Source organism: Maylandia zebra, linkage group LG5, assembly GCF_041146795.1.
Source record: "Maylandia zebra isolate NMK-2024a linkage group LG5, Mzebra_GT3a, whole genome shotgun sequence".
NCBI classification, from domain to species: Eukaryota; Metazoa; Chordata; class Actinopteri; order Cichliformes; family Cichlidae; genus Maylandia; species Maylandia zebra.
The window spans coordinates 8,639,123-8,658,978 of NC_135171.1; the positions used below are offsets into that span (position 1 = coordinate 8,639,123).

The 19,856-nt window shown below is 42.2% G+C and overlaps 1 protein-coding gene across 1 annotated transcript; it reads left to right on the plus strand.

The window, feature by feature from the left end:
• Positions 1 to 404: 404 nt before the first annotated feature.
• etnk2 (ethanolamine kinase 2) lies at positions 405 to 19,352 on the plus strand. The gene is made up of 9 exons (XM_004559901.5): positions 405 to 875; positions 5,743 to 5,880; positions 5,969 to 6,090; positions 6,557 to 6,697; positions 10,149 to 10,291; positions 14,599 to 14,682; positions 14,775 to 14,935; positions 15,033 to 15,106; positions 15,399 to 19,352. Exons 1-9 carry the CDS (start codon positions 729 to 731, stop codon positions 15,469 to 15,471), a joined length of 1,083 nt encoding a protein of 360 aa, XP_004559958.1. The 5' UTR covers positions 405 to 728; the 3' UTR covers positions 15,472 to 19,352.
• Positions 19,353 to 19,856: the final 504 nt, after the last annotated feature.

Genomic DNA, 19,856 nt, shown 5'->3' on the forward strand with positions numbered 1-19,856 from the left:
TTATTCTTTTGCGCGCCAAGCCATTCGTGCATTTATGAAATTCCAATGTTGCAAGGACAATGTCAGCCCTTCTCCTTTTAGCATGCTCCATGATAACAAGCGCGTCTATGTCAGATGTGAAACTCCAAAAGGAAGACTAAATATCTATAAATCATAAATCACACCAACGCTCGAACCACCTGCTAAAACAGCGAGGCTTCAGACGTCATTAGTGACGTCACTCGCCCTTAAAGAAGCAAGCCTCGGCACGCGCTTGATAAAAGCCTTCCTGGATTTCTCGACGGCGCAGCGCGTCCCATCACTAATCCCAGGCTTCACTTTCAAAATTCATTTTTCCATTTTATCAGCTATCATTCGGCTGAACCCGGCACTGCTCGGGCATCTTCGGAAGTAATGGGCGTGCTCGAATGCAGTGCGTCTCAACCGGCGGTACAATCGGATGATCCCGGGCGGGCGGAGCCAATTAGGAGGAAATGGTACAGTTGGCTGACTCCTCCTAAGAAAACCGGCGACGACCATCAGTACCCGGCAGTTTCATCGTACATCTGTACCGCTTTCAACTCAACGTTACAGCAGCGTGTTAAATCTCTTGAGCCAGTCTTAGGTCACTCACAAAAACCACACCAACACTTACTTCTAAACCAAGCGGCACTCGTATGGTGCAATTTTTTTTTTAGAAATTTACGCCAAGGGCTTGGAAATTAACGTTTCAGAGAAATTGCTGCAGGATGGAGACGCAAATACATGTACCCGTGGGCTCGCCGGTAATTAGAAAAATCCCAGTTTTCGTGGACGAGCGCAACGTAACGGAGGGAGCGATGAAGCTCATTAAAGAGCTGAGACCGGCGTGGGACTCGAGCGACGTCAAGACCAAGGTAACGTTAGCCGCAAAGCTAGCTGTACTGATTATGCTAGGCTAGGAAAGGATTGACAGCTTTGCAGCATCACCGGCAAGCTAGTAGGAGGGTCGTGGCAACCTGACATGTCGCCTAGCTGAATTAATTTTATTGCACCGCCTATAGTTGACTATTTCTATTTTCTTTACCAACTAAGAAGTTTAAATTGGTTTTGCTTTAGAGAAAATTTACATTTATAGGTTACCGTAGCTATCAAGGTGTTCTAATTAATTAGCAAACTTGCACCAGGATGTCCCAAAGCTTGGTACGCTTCTTATCTGTAGTGTATGCCCAAAGTGCACATCGCGTAGGGCACTTAAAGACGGTGTGAAAGCTGGTATAAGTCGCGCTGTCATCTTGGTGTTGGAGGACAGCTGATGGTGGCGCGATGGTCAGTTTGATAGAGGAACACGGTGATTGGTAATAATTACTAGTTCAAAGGGACAGACTGTGTTACAGCAGGTCCCTGAGCTTTGTGTTCATTATAGCCTGCAGCTGATTGTTGTCTCGTTTCTTCCCAAATACATGTGTGTGAATCCTAATGATATTAGACACACTAGATTTTGGACTTCAATGGAGTGTACATGTTGGAGGCCAAGATATACAGTCTCTTCTTTTAAACCGTTTAAATGTTTTCTTAAAAAATAGTACTAAAGAAGTGTATGTGTGTGTGTGTGTGTGTGTGTGTGTGTGTGTGTGTGTGTTTTTTTTTTTAATAAACAAAGAACCGTTGGGAAAAAACATCTTCCAGTTTTACTATGTCCACTACAGAGGATATAGCAAATAGGCTGAGTCTCCGGATAATATTGTTGTTGTTCCCATTTTATACAAGTAAAATAAAAAACTTTTTTTTCCAAGTGTTTTAAAGTCTTTCGTCTCTTTGAACATTTCCTCAGCTACAAAAGCAGAGATTAAACATCAGCCCCAGTCATATGTATCTTATCACTGATGGGCATTAGCAAGCCAACATGTCTCTCTAGCTTTCAGGTGATGTCAGATTACTGGGACACGCCCACCTGAATGGCAAAAACAGTACTGCTTGCCCTCCAGCAATCATTTGAACTTTGAGTTTAATTTAGCGTAATAGTTACTGTGCTACTAGATGTGCTAATCAGCATTTATTTATAGCTGCTGTAGATCGGGCACCAACACGTGAGCACACCTCTGCCAACCCTGCCTTACAGGTCAAATCCCACCAATCATTGCTTCTCACCAGCAGCCCAGGCTGTTAGTGGCAGCTCATTTAAACTGTAAAAATGATTTACCTGACAATGGAAAAATACTTTACTGTTATGTCATAACATTAATGTCACAAATTATTACTACTGGAATTTTAGTGACCCTGCACTGTAAAAGTCTAAGTCAGCAAACCGTAAGATTTACATGTGGTAGTTTGAAAACTTTTATCCTTTTATCCATACAAAAGCCATCTACTGTTATGGTATGTGGGCTGATGGTGATGCCAGCCATCTGAGAATACAAATTCAGATGCAGGCAGACAGGACATTGTTGGTTCTTTTAAAGGGGAAAGAATTCAATTCAATTTTATTTATATAGCGCCAAATCACAACATAAGTCGCCTCAAGGCGCTTCATAGATACAGAGAAAAACCCAACAATCATATGACCCCCTATGAGGAAGCACTTTGGCAACAGTGGGAAGGAAAAACTCCCTTTTAACAGGAAGAAACCTCCGGCAGAACCAGGCAGAATGAGATCGCAGATGCATGCTTTGCAAATGAGCTTTCTCCGAACTGTAGATAAGCTCTCCATTAGCATAGGAAGAGGAATTGAGTCATTTGGGAGGGGTTCAGAGCAGAGCCGCTGTTCCTCCACATCGAAAGGAGTCAGTTGAGGTATTGCCTTCTGGGTAAGGTGTTTCAGTTGGGTACGTCCTACCTGGAGGAGGCATGGGGCAGACCAAGGACACGCTGGAGAGATTCTGTCTCTCGGCTGGCCTGGAAACACCCCAATAAGTCCCCGGATAAACTGGAGGGCTCGCTGGTTGGTGAGAGGGAGATCTGGGCTCCCTGCTTAGCCTGGTGCCCCTGCATCCCATTATCAGATACTGGACGATTTATTCATTCGTTATGTTAAAGCTGAACTTTTATTGAGTAGTTGTCATGAATTTTTAAACAGTGGAAATCATTTTGTCTTGATGGAGTGATCAGGCCTGAGAGTCAACAGGAGAAAAATTGTATGAATTGTATTGATCTTAATTTTTAGCAGGTTTAACTTTTTTTTTTTTTTTTTTAGTACCTTATTTGTTTATTTTTATTGTTTTTGAATACATCTATAATTCCCTTTTTTTCGGACCCTCATGCTCCTGTAACAAGTGAATTTCCCTACTGTGGGATTAAAATCTATATCTAATATTTGCAAATTAATCCCCGGTTTAATGCAAAGTTAAAAGGTTGGAAGTAAAGCCTTGATGTTGATTTACAAAGTTGAAGGAAACTCTTATATGGAATTCATCGTCATAGGCCTACCTCAGGTTTGTGCTTTTGCTTATACTTTGATGTGGGACGATAATAACAATGTGCTTTAATAATATAGGCCACGAGCTAAACATCCACCCCTATAACAACGTCATGACATATTGTACCATTGGGTATGTAGACAATGGTGCGTATCAGCACCTTTATTCATTGTAATATAATAACAGTTGGTGGCAGATGTGGTTCCAAGAAGTCTTTTTTTTAAAAGATTTCCCTAGAAGTGTGGTGGTGTTAGGTAATCCACAGAGACTTGACTCATCAGGGAAAGAAAAATGCATAATTGATTCCAGGTAAAAGGATCTAGTAACTGTTGTGTCATAGCTGGGTCAAAGTTTTTGGAGCAGTGAGCGCTACAGAACTGTTAAGTCCTCAGTGGCACAGTCTAAGCCCAGCTGCTTCAGCCCTGTATTTACATCCTGGTTACTCCTCTCCCTGGGCCTTGCACAACAGCCACCTGCAGCTGAGGATGTGACCGTGTTTATCTCAACTTTTCCAGGCCAGACTGGCAAAACTTCTCTCAACGACTACCACTCTGACAGTAGATTTATACACCTGCACTGCTAACAGGAAGACCTGACCGGCCCTGCCACCTGGACAGGGAGATTTTTATTGTCTATTGCCAAACATCCACACACTTCCTGAAAATGGCAGAGTGCCTGCAGCGACAGAGAAATGGTCTCCTCTTACAAGTTTCACATAACGAAGACTCAAAGATTCACGTCAATCAAAGGAAACCTGTTCCAGCCTGTACAGTGAGGTCACCCTACAGGGAGCTGGTTATTGGTAGTGGGGTGGTTGAGGGGGGGATGCCACCATCAATGTCCCATGCAAGCAGTATATGGCAGAATGTTTACCTCTGTCTGGGTCCAAGCTTATCGCTGTCTGTCGATGTATTGATCGTAGGTCTTAGCAGCGTATTGTGTGGCGGGCAGAAGGGATCAGTCACGTTTTGGCAAAGGCGTGTATGCTTGTGTATGAATAGTCATAACAGGGATGTCTGTCGCCCATCTTTGTGGTGAGCCACGTGTGGAATGCCAGATATGCGTGAGTGAGCGTCTGGTCCTTGGGGGGAGATGCAGGCAGTGTGTATGTTGTTATTGTGTCCGCTGCAGCGGGACGGACCGGCCCACCACTGTCCACTGGAGCCACGCTGTCACTCCGATTTTTTTGTTTTTTAAGGCCAAGTTTCAAACACACAAGGCTTTTTGCTAACTTTTCATTTTAGAAAAAGCATTTGACTCAGCTTGTTGACAGCATCACTCTTTAAGACTGATCAGGCGACGTGCAAGAAGTCTTCACCAGTGATATGAAGGAACACTCAGGGTGTTTTTACACCTACGCTGTTTAGTCCGTTTTAATTGAACTCTGGTTCGTTTTCCCAACTGGTGCGGTTTGTTTGTGTGGATGTGAACATAGTAACTGCACTCACATGTGGACCAAAACAACCACACCAAGAACCAACAGTCCAAAGTCCAAACGAACTCCAGAGAGGTTCATTTACAGTTCGTTTACAATGTGAACGTGAGCCGATATGAAACAAATACTGGGTGTACATTACAAGCTTAAAAAACATCCTGTAGCCAGATAGAGAACATCACCAGTTAACCTTTGGACTGTGGGAGGAAATCAGAATACATGGGGAGCACCCACGCAGGCACTAGCAGAATATGCAAGGTCCACACAGTTGATGGATTTGAACCCTGGACCTTCTTGCTGTGACGTGACAGTTGTAACTACTGCACCACCGTACCGTCCAGGATGATATGATCAAGATAAAAATGTTTCCTCTTAGGCTAAAGGGAGTAACTCAGTATAATGTTGGTATGTCATCATCGTCATCAGCGTAAGGGGACAAGTGGGCTTGGTGGATGCCACACAAACACTCAACCACTTGTCGAGAACATGGTGGCAGATGACTCTATCTGAGGACTGTATCTGTGTAGACCGCTGCAGAGGGCTGTTGAACCACTACACTCTGTAGTGTGCATTCATTTTTGATGAGTTTTATGCCCTACTGTAATATCCCTCTCCATGTCACTGTCCATACACTGCTCTTGCTAACACAGACTGACCATGCCCTGTTCTCATGTTCTTGTACAACTATTATTCAAACAAAATCTTAGTAAGATGACTTAAAAACCACTTCAACATTTAGCTCAAGTCTTCTGTGAACCCTGCGGAGGCGTTCTGACATATTCATCTCATGTAGGTCAAAGCTGTATGGTGTCTTCAGGGTTGATGTTGACTTAGAGGTAACTAATAGCTTTCAGGAAAACAGTCCTGAAGCACCATGGCGCTGTACAATCAGAGGCTCTGTTTGAGACGAGATGTGGTTTCATCTTTTTCCAGCTCTTCACCGATGGAACCACCAACAAGCTAGTGGGCTGCTACGTGGACGACAGTCCAAATGACGTAGTCCTGGTCCGAGTATATGGAAACAAAACAGAGCTGATTGTGGACCGAGACAATGAGCTTAAGAGCTTTCAGGTAGTGTTGCCGCGTTGCAGAGTCCTAAATTAATTAACGTAAGCAGTTGTTTGCTCCTACCTCATTGTCATCTTTTTGTGTCTCCTAGGTGCTGCATGCTAATGGTTGTGCTCCTCGCCTCTACTGCACCTTTCTAAATGGCATCTGCTATGAGTTCATGCAGGGAGATGCACTTGGAACGCAGGATGTCAGAGATCCTACTCTGCTCAGGTGTGAATTTGTCACAGCAATGTTTGAATGGGTTTTTTGAGTTTACTCAAAGATGGTGAAAATTTTAACATCAGTGCTTTTCTGCCTCATACAACAAAGATTAGACACATGGAGAAATGCACAGGACACACAAAAAAAGAACTGTATAATGAAGAAAACGGACAATTCCACAAGGTTCTGAGCTGAAACGCAACATTTAGAGGGAATGCTTTATCTGGTAACACAATGTTTTGACTGTGAAACAGTCTTCCCATTGTGGACGTCAGCTCTGTGTAGTGGACATTATGTATTTTCTTGTTTTAATTCAACTATCTCCAGGAACTCTGTAACCAAAATTTGTCCTTGTAGATAAATGAAGTAGGACACTCTGCCACTGTACTGTGGGGATTCTTTACAACTAGATACTAATGGTCTGTAGTTGAAATCTTGCCACGACTGTAACCTTGTTCTGTCTGTCTCCGCTTAGGCTGATAGCCAGGGAAATGGCTCGTATCCACGCCATCCATGCACACAACGGCTGCATCCCCAAACCCAACCTCTGGATCAAGATGCGGAAATATTTCTCACTTGTAGCCACAGAATTCACAGAGCAAGCCTCCAACATCAGGTGAGCTCCTGCTTATTTACTTTCAAAGCTCAAAGTTAAGGTTATCATTATCACCGTGATAATGATGCAAATAGTCCATAAAGCCCAGCATGAGTTTCCTGTTAAATGAGAACATAAGCTGTTTGCATAGAGCCTGAAATATTCTGCAAGTTCTCCGTGATGAAGCAGTGGGGTAGTTGGGCTTTCTTTGCATAAAAAATGACAGAGATAACTGCAAAAAGCGTACGACTGTATCCTGTGCGGTTCATGTATTGATGTCCAAATATAAACTTTAACATTATTTCTGGGTTTGAAGGCTAACAAATGTTCCTGTTGGCACAGCACTGTCCATTTGAGAATGCGTTAGCAATTAAGACTGTCACGCAGCTGAAATACTCGGCACTGACTCAAGTTCTCTTTTTTTTTTTCCAGGTTTGTTTAAAAAGCACGTAGGACTAAATAAGCAATACACCTTAGCTAGTCTCAGTAGAAGAGAGTTAGGTGCTCTGCTGCAAATACAAGGTCTCCTGTTCCTTTGCAAGCACACATACTGCAAAGTCGCATGATTTGACAGCATATGGGATATAGCCCAAATCAAGTCTGTAGAGAGAAGTAAACATGTGCTAAGGTCAGACGCCGGGCAGAATTAACCAATGACACAATAATGTTATTGCTATGCTAATTAGCTCATTACAACAATGGAGCAAGCTTTATATTTCTACTGAAATATGTCAAAGCAGCATGGAGACAGTAAACTTTTTAATCTTATCTTTGTGTTTTATATGAGTAAAATATCGTTGACTTGTAGCTTTAGCATAAAACTGAACACTTGGCTTGCAGCATAGAAAACACCAAGATATTTGTCAGCCAAAAGATGAGATGTAATAGAGATGTAATTTCCCAGCCTTACCTAGAAGTGTGTTTAATGAAAATGTAAATTCATCTCTATATAATAAGGAGGATAGCATGGCAGAGACATGTGGAGCAGATAAAGTATACCATTTTATAACCTGGCCAGCTGCCCAGTCCCAGCTAATATCTTTGTTCTCTTCCCTGTTAGATTAAGTCCAGCATGTGGCTTATATAACTGTAACAATAATAGCAGACTGGATTAGGGAGTGTTTGGCATTCAGTGGGCCAGCAGATGTTTGCTTAGCCCGGTCTATCAGATCACTTTATCCCGTCCTTGGTAACACAGACAGCTAGAGTCCCTGGTCCTGGACAGCAGACACTTGTTGCACACTGCTATCTGAGAAGCCCTCATGTTGCGCTTCATTTTAATAGGCCGGTGTTATTTGTAGCATTTAGTCTAAATCAGAATCATTTCAGTAACATTTCCTTTGTGGATGACATGTTAGATGAGTTAAGTTTGAGTGAGTGTCAGAGAGAGAGCTAGCTAGATGGAAATCTGAGAGGAGAGGGTGCATCCTGTGTGCACACTCGTTTTCTCTGAGCTCAGATTGTCTTCAGATTGATACTGGAGTAATCCACATAAGCCCATTACATTTAACAAAGGGGTTTCTACTCAGCACTCTTAGCTTTTGCTTGGATGAGACTACCTTAGCTCTTTCTCTGCTATCTAGTAAGACCACCTTTGGACTACCATCAGATCAGACTACACAATCTTAGCTGGGCTGAACCCTTCGTGATGCGTGAAGCCTCAGTAGGTTTGTGTCATGTGCACACAGATGAGAAGAGCAAAGATTTATATAAATACTGGTGCAGGATATGCATGAATGTTTATAAGATAAGATAAGATAACCTTTATTAGTCCCACACGTGGGAAATTTGTTTTGTCACAGCAGGAAGTGGACAGTGCAAAAGTTATGAGGCAAAAATTAGAATACAATAAGAATAAATACAGTACACAACTGTACAGAATAGAATAAAATAAAATACTATATACAGTAGAATAAAATAAAATAAATATACAATAAGATAAGAATAGAATACAAATACAAATACTATATACAACTGAGTAAAAATACAACGATGACAGAAAGGATTATTGCACTTAGTGTTATTGCACATGTGTGGATGTGTGTGTTTGTTCAGTTAAAGTCTTTGTTGTGGAGTCTGACAGCAGTGGGGAGGAAAGACCTGCGAAATCTCTCCGTCCCACACCGTGGGTGCCGCAGTCTCCCACTGAAGGAGCTGCTCAGTGCTGTCACAGTCTGCTGCATGGGGTGGGAGATGTTGTCCATCAGGGATGACAGCTTAGCCGCCGTTCTCCTGTCACTCACCACCTCCACTGGGTCCAGAGGGCATCCTAGAACAGAGCTGGCCCTTCGGATCACCCTGTTCAGTCTCTTCCTGTCCCCAGCAGAGATGCTGCCGCCCCAGCAGACCACGCCATAAAAGATAGCAGAAGCCACAACAGAGTCATAGAAGGTCTTCAGGAGTGGGCCCTCCACTCCAAACGACCTGAGTCTCCGCAGCAGGTACAGCCTGCTCTGCCCTTTCCTGTAGAGGGCGTCTGAGTTATGAGTCCAGTCCAGTCTGTTGTTCAGATGAACACCAAGGTACCTGTAGCTGTCCACAGCCTCAATGTCCATACCTTGGATGTTCAGTGGTTGCAGTGGAGAATGCTTGTGCCTGCGGAAGTCTACCACCAGTTCCTTGGTTTTACTGGCGTTGATCTGGAGGTAGTTCAGCTGGCACCAGTCCACAAAGTCTTGGGTCAGACCTCTGTACTCCTTGTCGTCCCCATCAGTGATGAGGCCGACTATTGCAGAGTCATCAGAGAACTTCTGCAGGAAGCACTGGGTGGAATTGTGGGAGAAGTCTGCAGTGTAGATGGTGAAGAGGAACGGAGCCAGAACCGTTCCCTGTGGGGCCCCCGTACTGCAGACGACCCTGTCCGACACAAAGCCCTGAGTCCTCACATACTGTGGTCGGTCGGTGAGGTAGTCCAGGATCCAGGTAGTGAGGTGATGGTCCACTCCAGAGTTCACCAGCTTGTCCTTTAGAACCGAGGGAAGAATGGTGTTGAAGGCACTGGAGAAATCAAAGAACATGATTCTCACAGTGCTTCCAGCGGTCTCCAGGTTATTATTTCAAGTACAGTGTGGAATAAATCGCAGATCAGATGTTGGTAGTCAGGTCTGAAAACTCAGGAAATGAGGTGTAATGTAGCCATAATAACAGTGACTCCAGCAACAGGAGGGTCCACTGAGAACTTGTTTCTCTGCAACTGTGTTCCCAGGAGTCAGCAGGCCAGAGCCCCACTGAGCTTGTGTGTGCTGCCTGTGCATGTCGCACTCAGTTGTTTTCATTTCACATATGTTCCCACGTGGCATGATACCAAAATAATGAAAGGTGTTTTATTTAGGTGAAAAACGGCCAGTGAAAGTATTCCTGTGATACTTACTTAACAGGTGGACACAGTGTTGTGCGTGCAGCTATTCTGAATGGTTGTCACAACAATGTGCGCGACTACACTGACCTTCTCTCCATTTCCTTCCCTGTCCAGAATACAGCAGGAAGTTCCCAGCAAGGTGGTGCTGGAGCAGGAGATGGTTTGGATGAAGGAACATCTTTCCACACTGGGCTCACCTGTGGTGCTCTGTCACAATGACCTGCTCTGCAAGAACATCATCCACAACAGCAAAGAGGGTAAGTGTCTGAGCCTTAATCTGAGCTTCTCGTCTCACGGCTGTGATTCTATTTTACAACCAGAATGAGCAGCAGCACTTCTAACTTCACTCCCCACACTGCCCCCATTCCAGTGGATCATTGACAGCTGGGTCACTAGAAGTGAGGCATGTTATACTAACTGCCTGCACCAGCACAAAAACATCTTTTGGTGTTAACATGTAAAGGTTGGGAGTTACTAAAGTAATGCTTTATTTGCATAATATTTCCCTTTTAGTATAACTTTCTGTTTGTGCATCTATAACAACCAGCATGCACACATACAGCTCTCTAATATCATATGCTGACTTTTACAGTTGTTTCCTTTTATTCTTTAGGCAGTCTGTGCTAACATTTATAGAAATGGCCTTGGGCTTTGAGGAGTTTCAAAACAGACAGATAGTTGTCACATGTGTTCGCCAAGCTGTGGTACAAAATACTAAGAATTCTAATATTTTGTACCACAGCTTGGCTAATGCAAACAGCTGGACAAATTAGCTTGAATCCACAATAGCTGACTAGTTAGCATTAGCCATGATGCACAGTGCAGCATGCTGATAACCATCAATGACCGGAAAAAAGGATTTGTGTGCTCTACAAATGAAGAAGAAACACCCATAAACAAATATTATATGTTAGTTTGGTTTCTGGGGGGAAAAGCATTTGCCTGTTAGCAAATTAATTCAGCCGTAATGTTAGCATTCCCAATAACTAGGATTTATCTGGCGGTTACTAGGTTTTAAGGAAAACAGAAACATGATCTTTGCAACTAGAGCAGGGCGATATGGCCAAAAATATTTATCACGATATATATTTGAAAATTTGCGATAACGATATAACTGACAATATAATTGATGCGAGACAAAATACAACTCCACAACATTACTAGCGCAAAAAGACAACCTTCCATTTATTTTCACTTAAACAAGAAGCTGGTTTTTATGTACATTAAAGCTTTATAAAAATGTAACAGTGCAAATGCAAATTCCTTGCTGAAAGTTTAACCAAAAGGCATTTCCAGTAGAAATGGGCTGACATATCCTGAGCATAACCATGTATAATATCCACTGAAGTTAAAAAGAGGTGCTTTGCAACATTAAACTGCAGTGTGCAGCACGCATTTTTCGGACCGTAAGGTGCACGGGATTATAAGGCACATTAAGCGAAACAAAGCAGTCAGATAAATCAAACTTTATTCAACTCATTCTTCTTGCTTCCTCCACTTCTGTACCATTGATTCATTAATGTTGAATTCTCTGGCAGCTGTTCTATTCCCATGTTGTTGCAGTATATTAATGACTAACCTCGTATTGTGGATGGATTATCTCAGTTGTTCTCCTGACTGAAGTTTGGTCCGTTTACAGCATCCTGCCATGCGATTGCATTTGTCTCTAACCATCAGGAACCTTCACGTTAACTTTTATAAGTGGAAAAGTGTTAGTGTTGGTCCTCCAGCTTCACTGTTTATGTTATGCTAACATAGCTGTGTCGCTAGCGATCACGTAGCACATCATTATATACCAACTAGCCCAACTTCAGTAACCCTACAAACGTCAGTGCTGTTTAGTTTCCTGTCTTCATTTATGTTGGAAGTGATAGCAGAGCTGTACGTTTGAATTTTTCTAGAAATCTCAGTCAGAACATGCTATATCATGCTTAGGTAACTAGCGAAACTAGCGAGCTAACTTCCGCTAGCTTCCTGCTAACTTCTAACTCCGTTAAATGTAATAAATTTTGTTTTCATGGATGCCTGGAAGTTAAACTTCATAGTTACACCTGGTAAAGCAGCAATGCTGATCGTTTTATTAAAGATGAAAGAATTTAGACAGTTTTTAACTCTCAGTGATGCTGCAGTGTTTGTTTGACCTGAAGAATATGGAGTTTAGGACCCAGATTACTCCCAGATTTAAGAGCATCTTAGCCCGACAAATACGACAATAACGACGGCCGCTTGCATGTTCTGCAAAAAAATGTGCTTCGTCGTGTATCTGACGGACAAACACCAAACCAGTTCCACATCACTGAAGTTGCACCATTTTTACAAACCAATTCTGGTTCATCTGTTTCACTCAACAATCGGCCATGTGCGTATGAAAACAAAGGCACTGCGCATGCGCGTTTTACTCATATTCTACCGCGATATTTCATTTTCCTATCGTTGCCTAACATTATGTCGGTATTACCGTGAACGGTATAATATGGCCCAGCCCTATTTGCAACAGCACCTCTTGTACTACAATTCAAAAAGTTCTCTATTGTAGGATCAAGAAACACATGCAGCGTGAAACAAGAAGCAAAACAGGAAAAAAAATGAATGAGCGTGATGTGTGTAGTTATGCTTGTGCACCAGTTGCAGTGGTTTCATTAACACTCCATTCATCAGGATCTTCCAAAATGCTGCTTGGTCAGGTCTGCTGATATATATTTTGGGTTTATATAGTGCAACTGCTTGTAATAAAACAGACTTTATGTAAAGACTCAGCTCAGGATTCATATAAAGGACTACTCCCTGCTCCGTCCCCATCAGTTCGAGAAATAAAAAAACCTTTGCTTAGATTATAAGCAACAAGCTGTGCATATGTTGTTAGTAAGTTATTGGTGGCAGCATTTACTGTCATACATATTGTTACTAAATCACCTCTGGAGCCACAAGTAGGGCTGGGTATCTGGTATCTGGTATCCGTATTCTTCAGGTCAAACGAACACTGCACTGAGAGTTAAAAACTGTCTAAATTCTTTCATCTTTAATAAAACGATCAGCATTGCTGCTTTACCAGGTGTAACTATGAAGTTTAACTTCCAGGCATCCATGAAAACAAAATGTATTACATTTAACAGAGTTAGAAGTTAGCAGGAAGCTAGCGGAAGTTAGCTCGCTAGTTTCGCTAGTTACCTAAGCATGATATAGCATGTTCTGACTGAGAGATTTACTGAAGTTGGGCTAGCTGGTATATAATGATGTGCTACGTGATCGCTAGCGACACAGCTATGTTAGCATAACATAAACAGGGAAGCTGGAGGACCAACACTAACACTTTTCCACTTATAAAAGTTAACGTGAAGGTTCCTCATGGTTAGAGACAAATGCAATCGCATGGCAGGATGCTGTAAACGGACCAAACTTCAGTCAGGAGAACAACTGAGATAATCCATCCACAATACGAGGTTAGTCATTAATATACTGCAACAACATGGGAATAGAGCAGCTACCAGAGAATTCAACATTAATGAATCAATGGTACAGAAGTGGAGGAAGCAAGAAGAATGAGTTTAATAAAGTTTGATTTATCTGACTGCTTTGTTTCGCTTAATGTGCCTTATAATCCCGTGCACCTTATGGTCCGAAAAATACGTACTGCACACTGCAGTTTAATGTTGCAAAGCACCTCTTTTTAACTTCAGTGGATATTATACATGGTTATGCTCAGGATATGTCAGCCCATTTCTACTGGAAATGCCTTTTGGTTAAACTTTCAGCAAGGAATTTGCATTTGCACTGTTACATTTTTATAAAGCTTTAATGTACATAAAAACCAGCTTCTTGTTTAAGTGAAAATAAATGGAAGGTTGTCTTTTTGCGCTAGTAATGTTGTGGAGTTGTATTTTGTCTCGCATCAATTATATCGTCAGTTATATCGTTATCACAAATTTTCAAATATATATCGTGATAAATATTTTTGGCCATATCGCCCTGCCCTAGCCACAAGCATTATTCAGTTTTTGTGGATTCATGCTAATTTGCCCAGCTAAGTCTGTCTATCTGGTCTTTGTATATCTGCTCCTTGTCTATAGTAACGACAGACTGTTGTTACTATAGACAAAGATCAAAGATTTGCAGTTTTTCAGTGCATTCATGTAAATTTCCACGAATGTTGCAAAGGCGTTGTTCACTGGCTCTTGTTCCGGTCATCCAGGTGTAGATGACTGGTGTACAGTTTGACCAACAAGTCCCTCCAGTGCGTCTAATAGTCACATAATCCCTCTACTTCCTGCTGTCTCAAGATGACCATCAAAAACAATCCCTGCCCCAACAAAGGAAGATTAACTGAAGCACACAGCGGTTCCATGTAAAGATGCTCTTCAGGTTCAGTCAGTAGCACTTGAGTGAAGAGGCAGCACAGCTAGCAGGCTTTTTAACTGTCTCTGACTTTGTCTGTCATGTGACCGTGCACTGCATGTGGCAGCAGTACCTGAAGAGTGCTTCATATTGCTTCCCTTCAGCTTTGCTGTAAATGACCACGTGCATAATAATGTAACATACGTGTTTTCCTTTCTCTGGTCTCCTTAAGGTCATGTGCGCTTCATCGACTATGAGTACTCCAGCTACAACTACCAGGCCTTTGACATTGGCAACCACTTCAATGAATTTGCAGGTCAGCAAAAGCACAGTGTGATTTACATGAGTTAGTTATGTGTTGGTGGTGCACAGCTTATCCTTCAACTGCACGTCCATGTGTTTGTTCAGGCATGACTGAGCCGAACTATGGACTCTATCCTAGTCGGGAGATGCAAATGGAGTGGCTCAAGGTGTATCTGCAGGCTTACAAACTCTTCACCAAGAACACAGAGGAGGTCAGCCAGCGAGAGCTAGAGACGCTCTACGTTCAGGTCAACAAGTTTGCTCTGGTGAGACAGATGTTGACAGATGCACACAGTATCTCTTGCAAGCTCAACCCTGCTGTTTCATGGTACACATCTGATATCTCATTTGTTTTCTCTCAAGGCTTCTCACTTCTTTTGGGGTTTCTGGGCTCTCATCCAAGCCAAATACTCCTCCATCGATTTTGACTTCCTGGGGTAAGTGTGCGTGTGTGAAGAGGTTAGCACTAAGCATCATGACTGTACACGCACACATACACAGAGACGCACACACCACCACATCCGTGCAGATGAGTTAAGCAAGTCATGGTTGAATGTGTTTGGGAATGTGGCAAAGGTTCACCAATCTGCCAAAAATTGTGTCCACAAACTTTTTTTATCTTATCTAAAGAACACATTTGTAACATTCCAAGAAGAAATCTTAGAGAAGAGACATCTCTGTGCAAGCGACAAAGTCAAAAATCAGTCTTTTCTGTCTCTCCGTCTGCAGGTACGCCGTGCTACGTTTCAACCAGTACTTCAAGACTAAACCTGCAGTGATGGCCCTGCAGATCCCAGAGTGAGAGGAAGCGACGGAAGCCAGAAGGACGAGGAGAGGAGCCCAGAAGGAGGTGTGTTTGAAGGTTAAATGCTGGGACTTCCTCTCCCATGAAGACGCTTCTGTGAGCCAGCTGTTGATGGACCACTCCTCGGTCAGCCTGGCATCCTTTTCCTGCAACAAGCGCAATTACTCTTTGATTCCCCCAAACTTTAGCTCCACGTACGTCACCGCTGTAGCCCGAGAATGACAAAACTTTCATGTGTGTATGTGTGCAAGTGCATTCGTCTGCGTTTGTAATATATGTTGAAAAAGCGTCACGCTTTTCCTCTTAGAGCAGCTGAACCAGGCGTAGAGAGGTCTGTGTTTGGGATAGGACACCAAAATGTTCCACAACGCTGGTAATGATGTCACAAGAGGAAGGAGAGGGTTGAAGAGTGTCAGGACGATGGTTTGTTTTCTGAAACTGACTACAGGTGCAGCCTGGTGTTAGTCCCATTGTATGTTTGTGTCTTGTGTGTGTTCCTTCCTCTGTCTCTACATATTTTAACACATTGTGACCTTTTCTCGTTTTTTTTTCCATCACCTTTGGTGCTAAGTGCCCGTAGCTTTCTGCACTGAGCTTTCCTCGGGGTGTCCTTTCCTGTGCCCCCTGTTTTTCCTGTTGAAGCACTTTCAGCTTCTTTCACCACATCTTCCACTTATTCACAGCAAACTGCTGCTGCTTATGCTGCTAGAATTGTAAGACTTGTCTGCGTGTTAGTTGGTGTTTCATGCCAAACGCCACGTGTTTGGAACAGCAAATGGAAAGCTAAATGTGCATTTATTTATTTGTATTTAACATCTCAGGTTAACAACTCTTTGGAAAGTGGTACTGAAGGAGGTGGAGGGGATGGCTACAAAGACGAGACCTCTGTGTGTGTTCCTGTCCTTGAGCATTATTTCCACCTTTTTGACTTTTATGGTTACAGCGCATCGCTCTGTTAAATTTTCCATTTAAGGTTTCCAGACATTTTGGAAAGTCACCACCTCTGTCATCCTCCCTGTGCCATGTCCTCCTCTCCCTTTATACCCTTTCATCTTTGATCGGTCACCAGTTCCCAGTTTTGGTCTTTGGTTGCTTCTCCCTTTACTCTGCGGAGGTTTATGCATCTGTTTTTCAAACCGTCCTGAAATCATAGCCCAGTCTCAGTCCCATGCTGTAATCCACTCTATTCATCTCAGATTTAGTGTCAAAACTTCTTACATAATTACATATTGCATAAGTTTTATCTGGGGTCAAATCAAGTGGAGCTTTCAAAAAGAATCTGGCGTGGGTTAGCTGGGGGGGGTGTCTGTCACGAGATCAGCTACTGTTTTCCTGGGAAAAAGATCTGACTCTGAAAGACGAAGAAATCATTAATGCACAAAAGTACTCACAGCTTAGAAAGCAGGCTTCTTTGAAATCTAGCTTGTCTGTTTGTTATTAAATAATTTTTTTTCAGCTTAACTTTTGACTGAACACCTAACTAAGCAGGAATGTATCTGTTCAAGCCTGTCACCTTTTTCAAAAGGCCAGACAGATTGAGTGTAATGTGAAACATAGACTGTATAGAAAAGATGGATGTAATGTGATGTAATGCACTGTGATGTCAGCCATTGGTGAGCAGAGTCTCATTTTGAAGCCTCGAGTTCTTTCTGAGATGTGGCTCACAGATTTTGTCAGTCATATGCAAAATCGTACAGTACTGTAGTTAACTTCTGACTCAATAATAACTAGTAATAAGTTAATAATTAATATAATAAGAATAAGAATAATAACGTACAAAAATTACATATTGGAAAGTGTAAGACTTGAAACTAGTAACTATTCAGACAATAAAGTCATCAATGATATGTTTACAGAGTTCAAAAACTAAGTTTTTCCAGAGGCTTCTAAGCAGTTGGATGTGTTTTTGTGACATCCCAGTCACTGCAGGACATCCCAGTCACTGCAGGACATCCCAGTCACTGCAGGTCATCCCAGTCACTGCAGGTCATCCCAGTCACTGCAGGTCATCCCAGTCACTGCAGGTCATCCCAGTCACTGCAGGGCATCCCAGTGCAAAACTAGAGGGTAGAGCTGGTGGGGTGGAACCTTTCGTTTCCATCACCGTTGGCCAAACTTGGCTAAAAGCAGAGCAGAACTGGCAGCTTTCTAAAGAAGTCATGGGGTATTACTCCTCCTTGGCACCAAAGAGGGAGCTCTGACCTTTGTCCTCTACTGCTGGTGTCGTGTAACTGGAAGGCTTAATAATTCACCAGCTGAGCTGCAGGAGAGAGGGACTAAAGCATGTTAATGGCTTTCATTCAGAACATTTAACCCGAGAGGGATTTTCTGAGGAGTGCTGTTAATATCTGAAGTCTTTAATCGTTCTTAACTTTAGGTAAAATAATTCTCTTCTCCTCAGTGTGAATAAGAACTGATTGCAACAGTACAAAACTCACTGGGTTTAAAAGTTATTGATGCATACACTGGCACATATTCAGGAGTCTTTTACTTCACTTAGTGAATTTTATTATTTAAATGTTATCAAGAGACTTATTTTATGCCACTAACAGTGAAGTAATCAGCTTGGTGCATTTGCAAAGGCCAAATTGGTGAATTTGCTGCTTGAACACACAATTCTAATACCCAGGTAGGACATCAGCCGGGATAAAGAGGGCATTCGCACTCCATGAGCACTGGGTGAATATCTCCATTCCCTTCAGAGGACACTTATACAGGCTGCTGACAGCTTTTTGAAGGGAAGGCATTTTAGGTTCCTGTAACATTGTATCTTATACGCTGAGTGTGTGGGAGATGAATTGAAGACACATTCCAACTAATCTTTGCATTTATTTAGCAGCTGTTTGGATCTTTGGTCACCTTACCCACTGCTGTAGTATCACCCATTAAAGATGCAGTAATCAGATTTCATGTGGCCAAATAGAACAAATTAAAAAAAAAAAAACTAGCCCGGACAAATATACCAAATAAAAAATGTTTGGCTTTATTTATTTGCACAAGTCTTTCACTGCTCTCAGTCTGTGAGTGCACTTCCTCAAACAGGGAGTGGAGACAGAGATGGCTAATGTGAGATAAGACACCGTTAACTGAGCTGTCAACACATCATCTCAACTGTGATAAATCCATCCAACCAGTGTTAAAACGAACGTGACAAGAAAGCGAAACCTGATATTTGATCCACGATATTGACACAATATTGCATCCGTATTCACAATGCTGCAACAACTTTTTCTCTTTAGACTGGGTGCTGGGTAAGGTGACAGCAAACAGAAAATGAACTTGACTCTGATCCCCATTTCCAGACAAATGCATCCATTTCATGTGTTTTTGTGTCGACTGCTGAGACCGGCTGTCTGAATTTGCTGTTCCACGCTGGCCATTGAAACGGTTCACTGTCATAATGTCGTCACTTTATACGGTTGTTTTAAAATCAGTTTGTTTATTATTGATTCTAAATCTGCACTCCACACTTAGTTTGTTGCAGTCCAGTCATACCAAAACAGTTAGCTTCAGTTTGCATTGCATTTAATTTGAGATTAACTATGTTTGTGTGCGTGAATGTACTAACTTAATTATACAAAATACTGTTCAGAAAACTGACTTCTTTTTCTTTGTATGCTGACATATACTTTTTGTAAGTGCTTTGATTTGAAAGGTAGAGTGCTGTGTAAAAGGACACAGCGCTTGGTTTGCAGATGTGACTTTGTAAATGTACTCATCCACTGCTAAAGGAGATGATGATGGGGGATGTAAATATTGTAAGAAATACTGTGAAAAGCTTACTGTACAGTGATCCTTCACACCTCTGTAGGAGTGGCAAGATTATTTAACTGTTGTTAGTAAATATTTCCATTAAAAAGAATGAAATGGTATTAAAAGACCTTGTTTGGCTTTTGATTTGTCCTGTTATGTACTAGCATGTGACTTGTTGATTTGTCAGTTGCCTCAGCTGACTCTGTGAATTTGGCCCTGATGGGAGGAAGCAACTACAAAACTTGTGCTGGGGGACATCCTGCCAAAACACACAGACTATTTTAATGATCCCTAACTTCCCTAGGAGTGGAACCTTTCACACCTTTTTTGTTTTACCCACATGAGAAAGAAAATGCATCCTCCTAAGGTTTTATGTATCAGGACATATTAAAAATCTTATGGTCCTTAGCGGGTCTGAAAAATAAGTGTAAACAACTTTGGATGAATAATACATGACATGTAACACTGTGTTATTAGTGATTTAAGAAAAAACAAGCCAAAATCCAGGAGTAGTGTTTGAGAAAAGTTCAACCTTACTGCTTCTGTGGGAATGAAGAGGCCAAGAAGTAGCCTGCTGTGATCACCTTAGTAAAACCTTAACTGTGGGCAGTTTTTGTGCCAAATAAAAA

Coding starts and splice junctions, on each gene's coding strand:
- etnk2 (XM_004559901.5), top strand. CDS start 729: ATGGAGACGCAAATACATGTACCCGTGGGCTCGCCGGTAATTAGAAAA. Junction 876..5,742: donor CGAGCGACGTCAAGACCAAG/GTAACGTTAGCC, acceptor ATCTTTTTCCAG/CTCTTCACCGATGGAACCAC. Junction 14,683..14,774: donor CCACTTCAATGAATTTGCAG/GTCAGCAAAAGC, acceptor GTGTTTGTTCAG/GCATGACTGAGCCGAACTAT.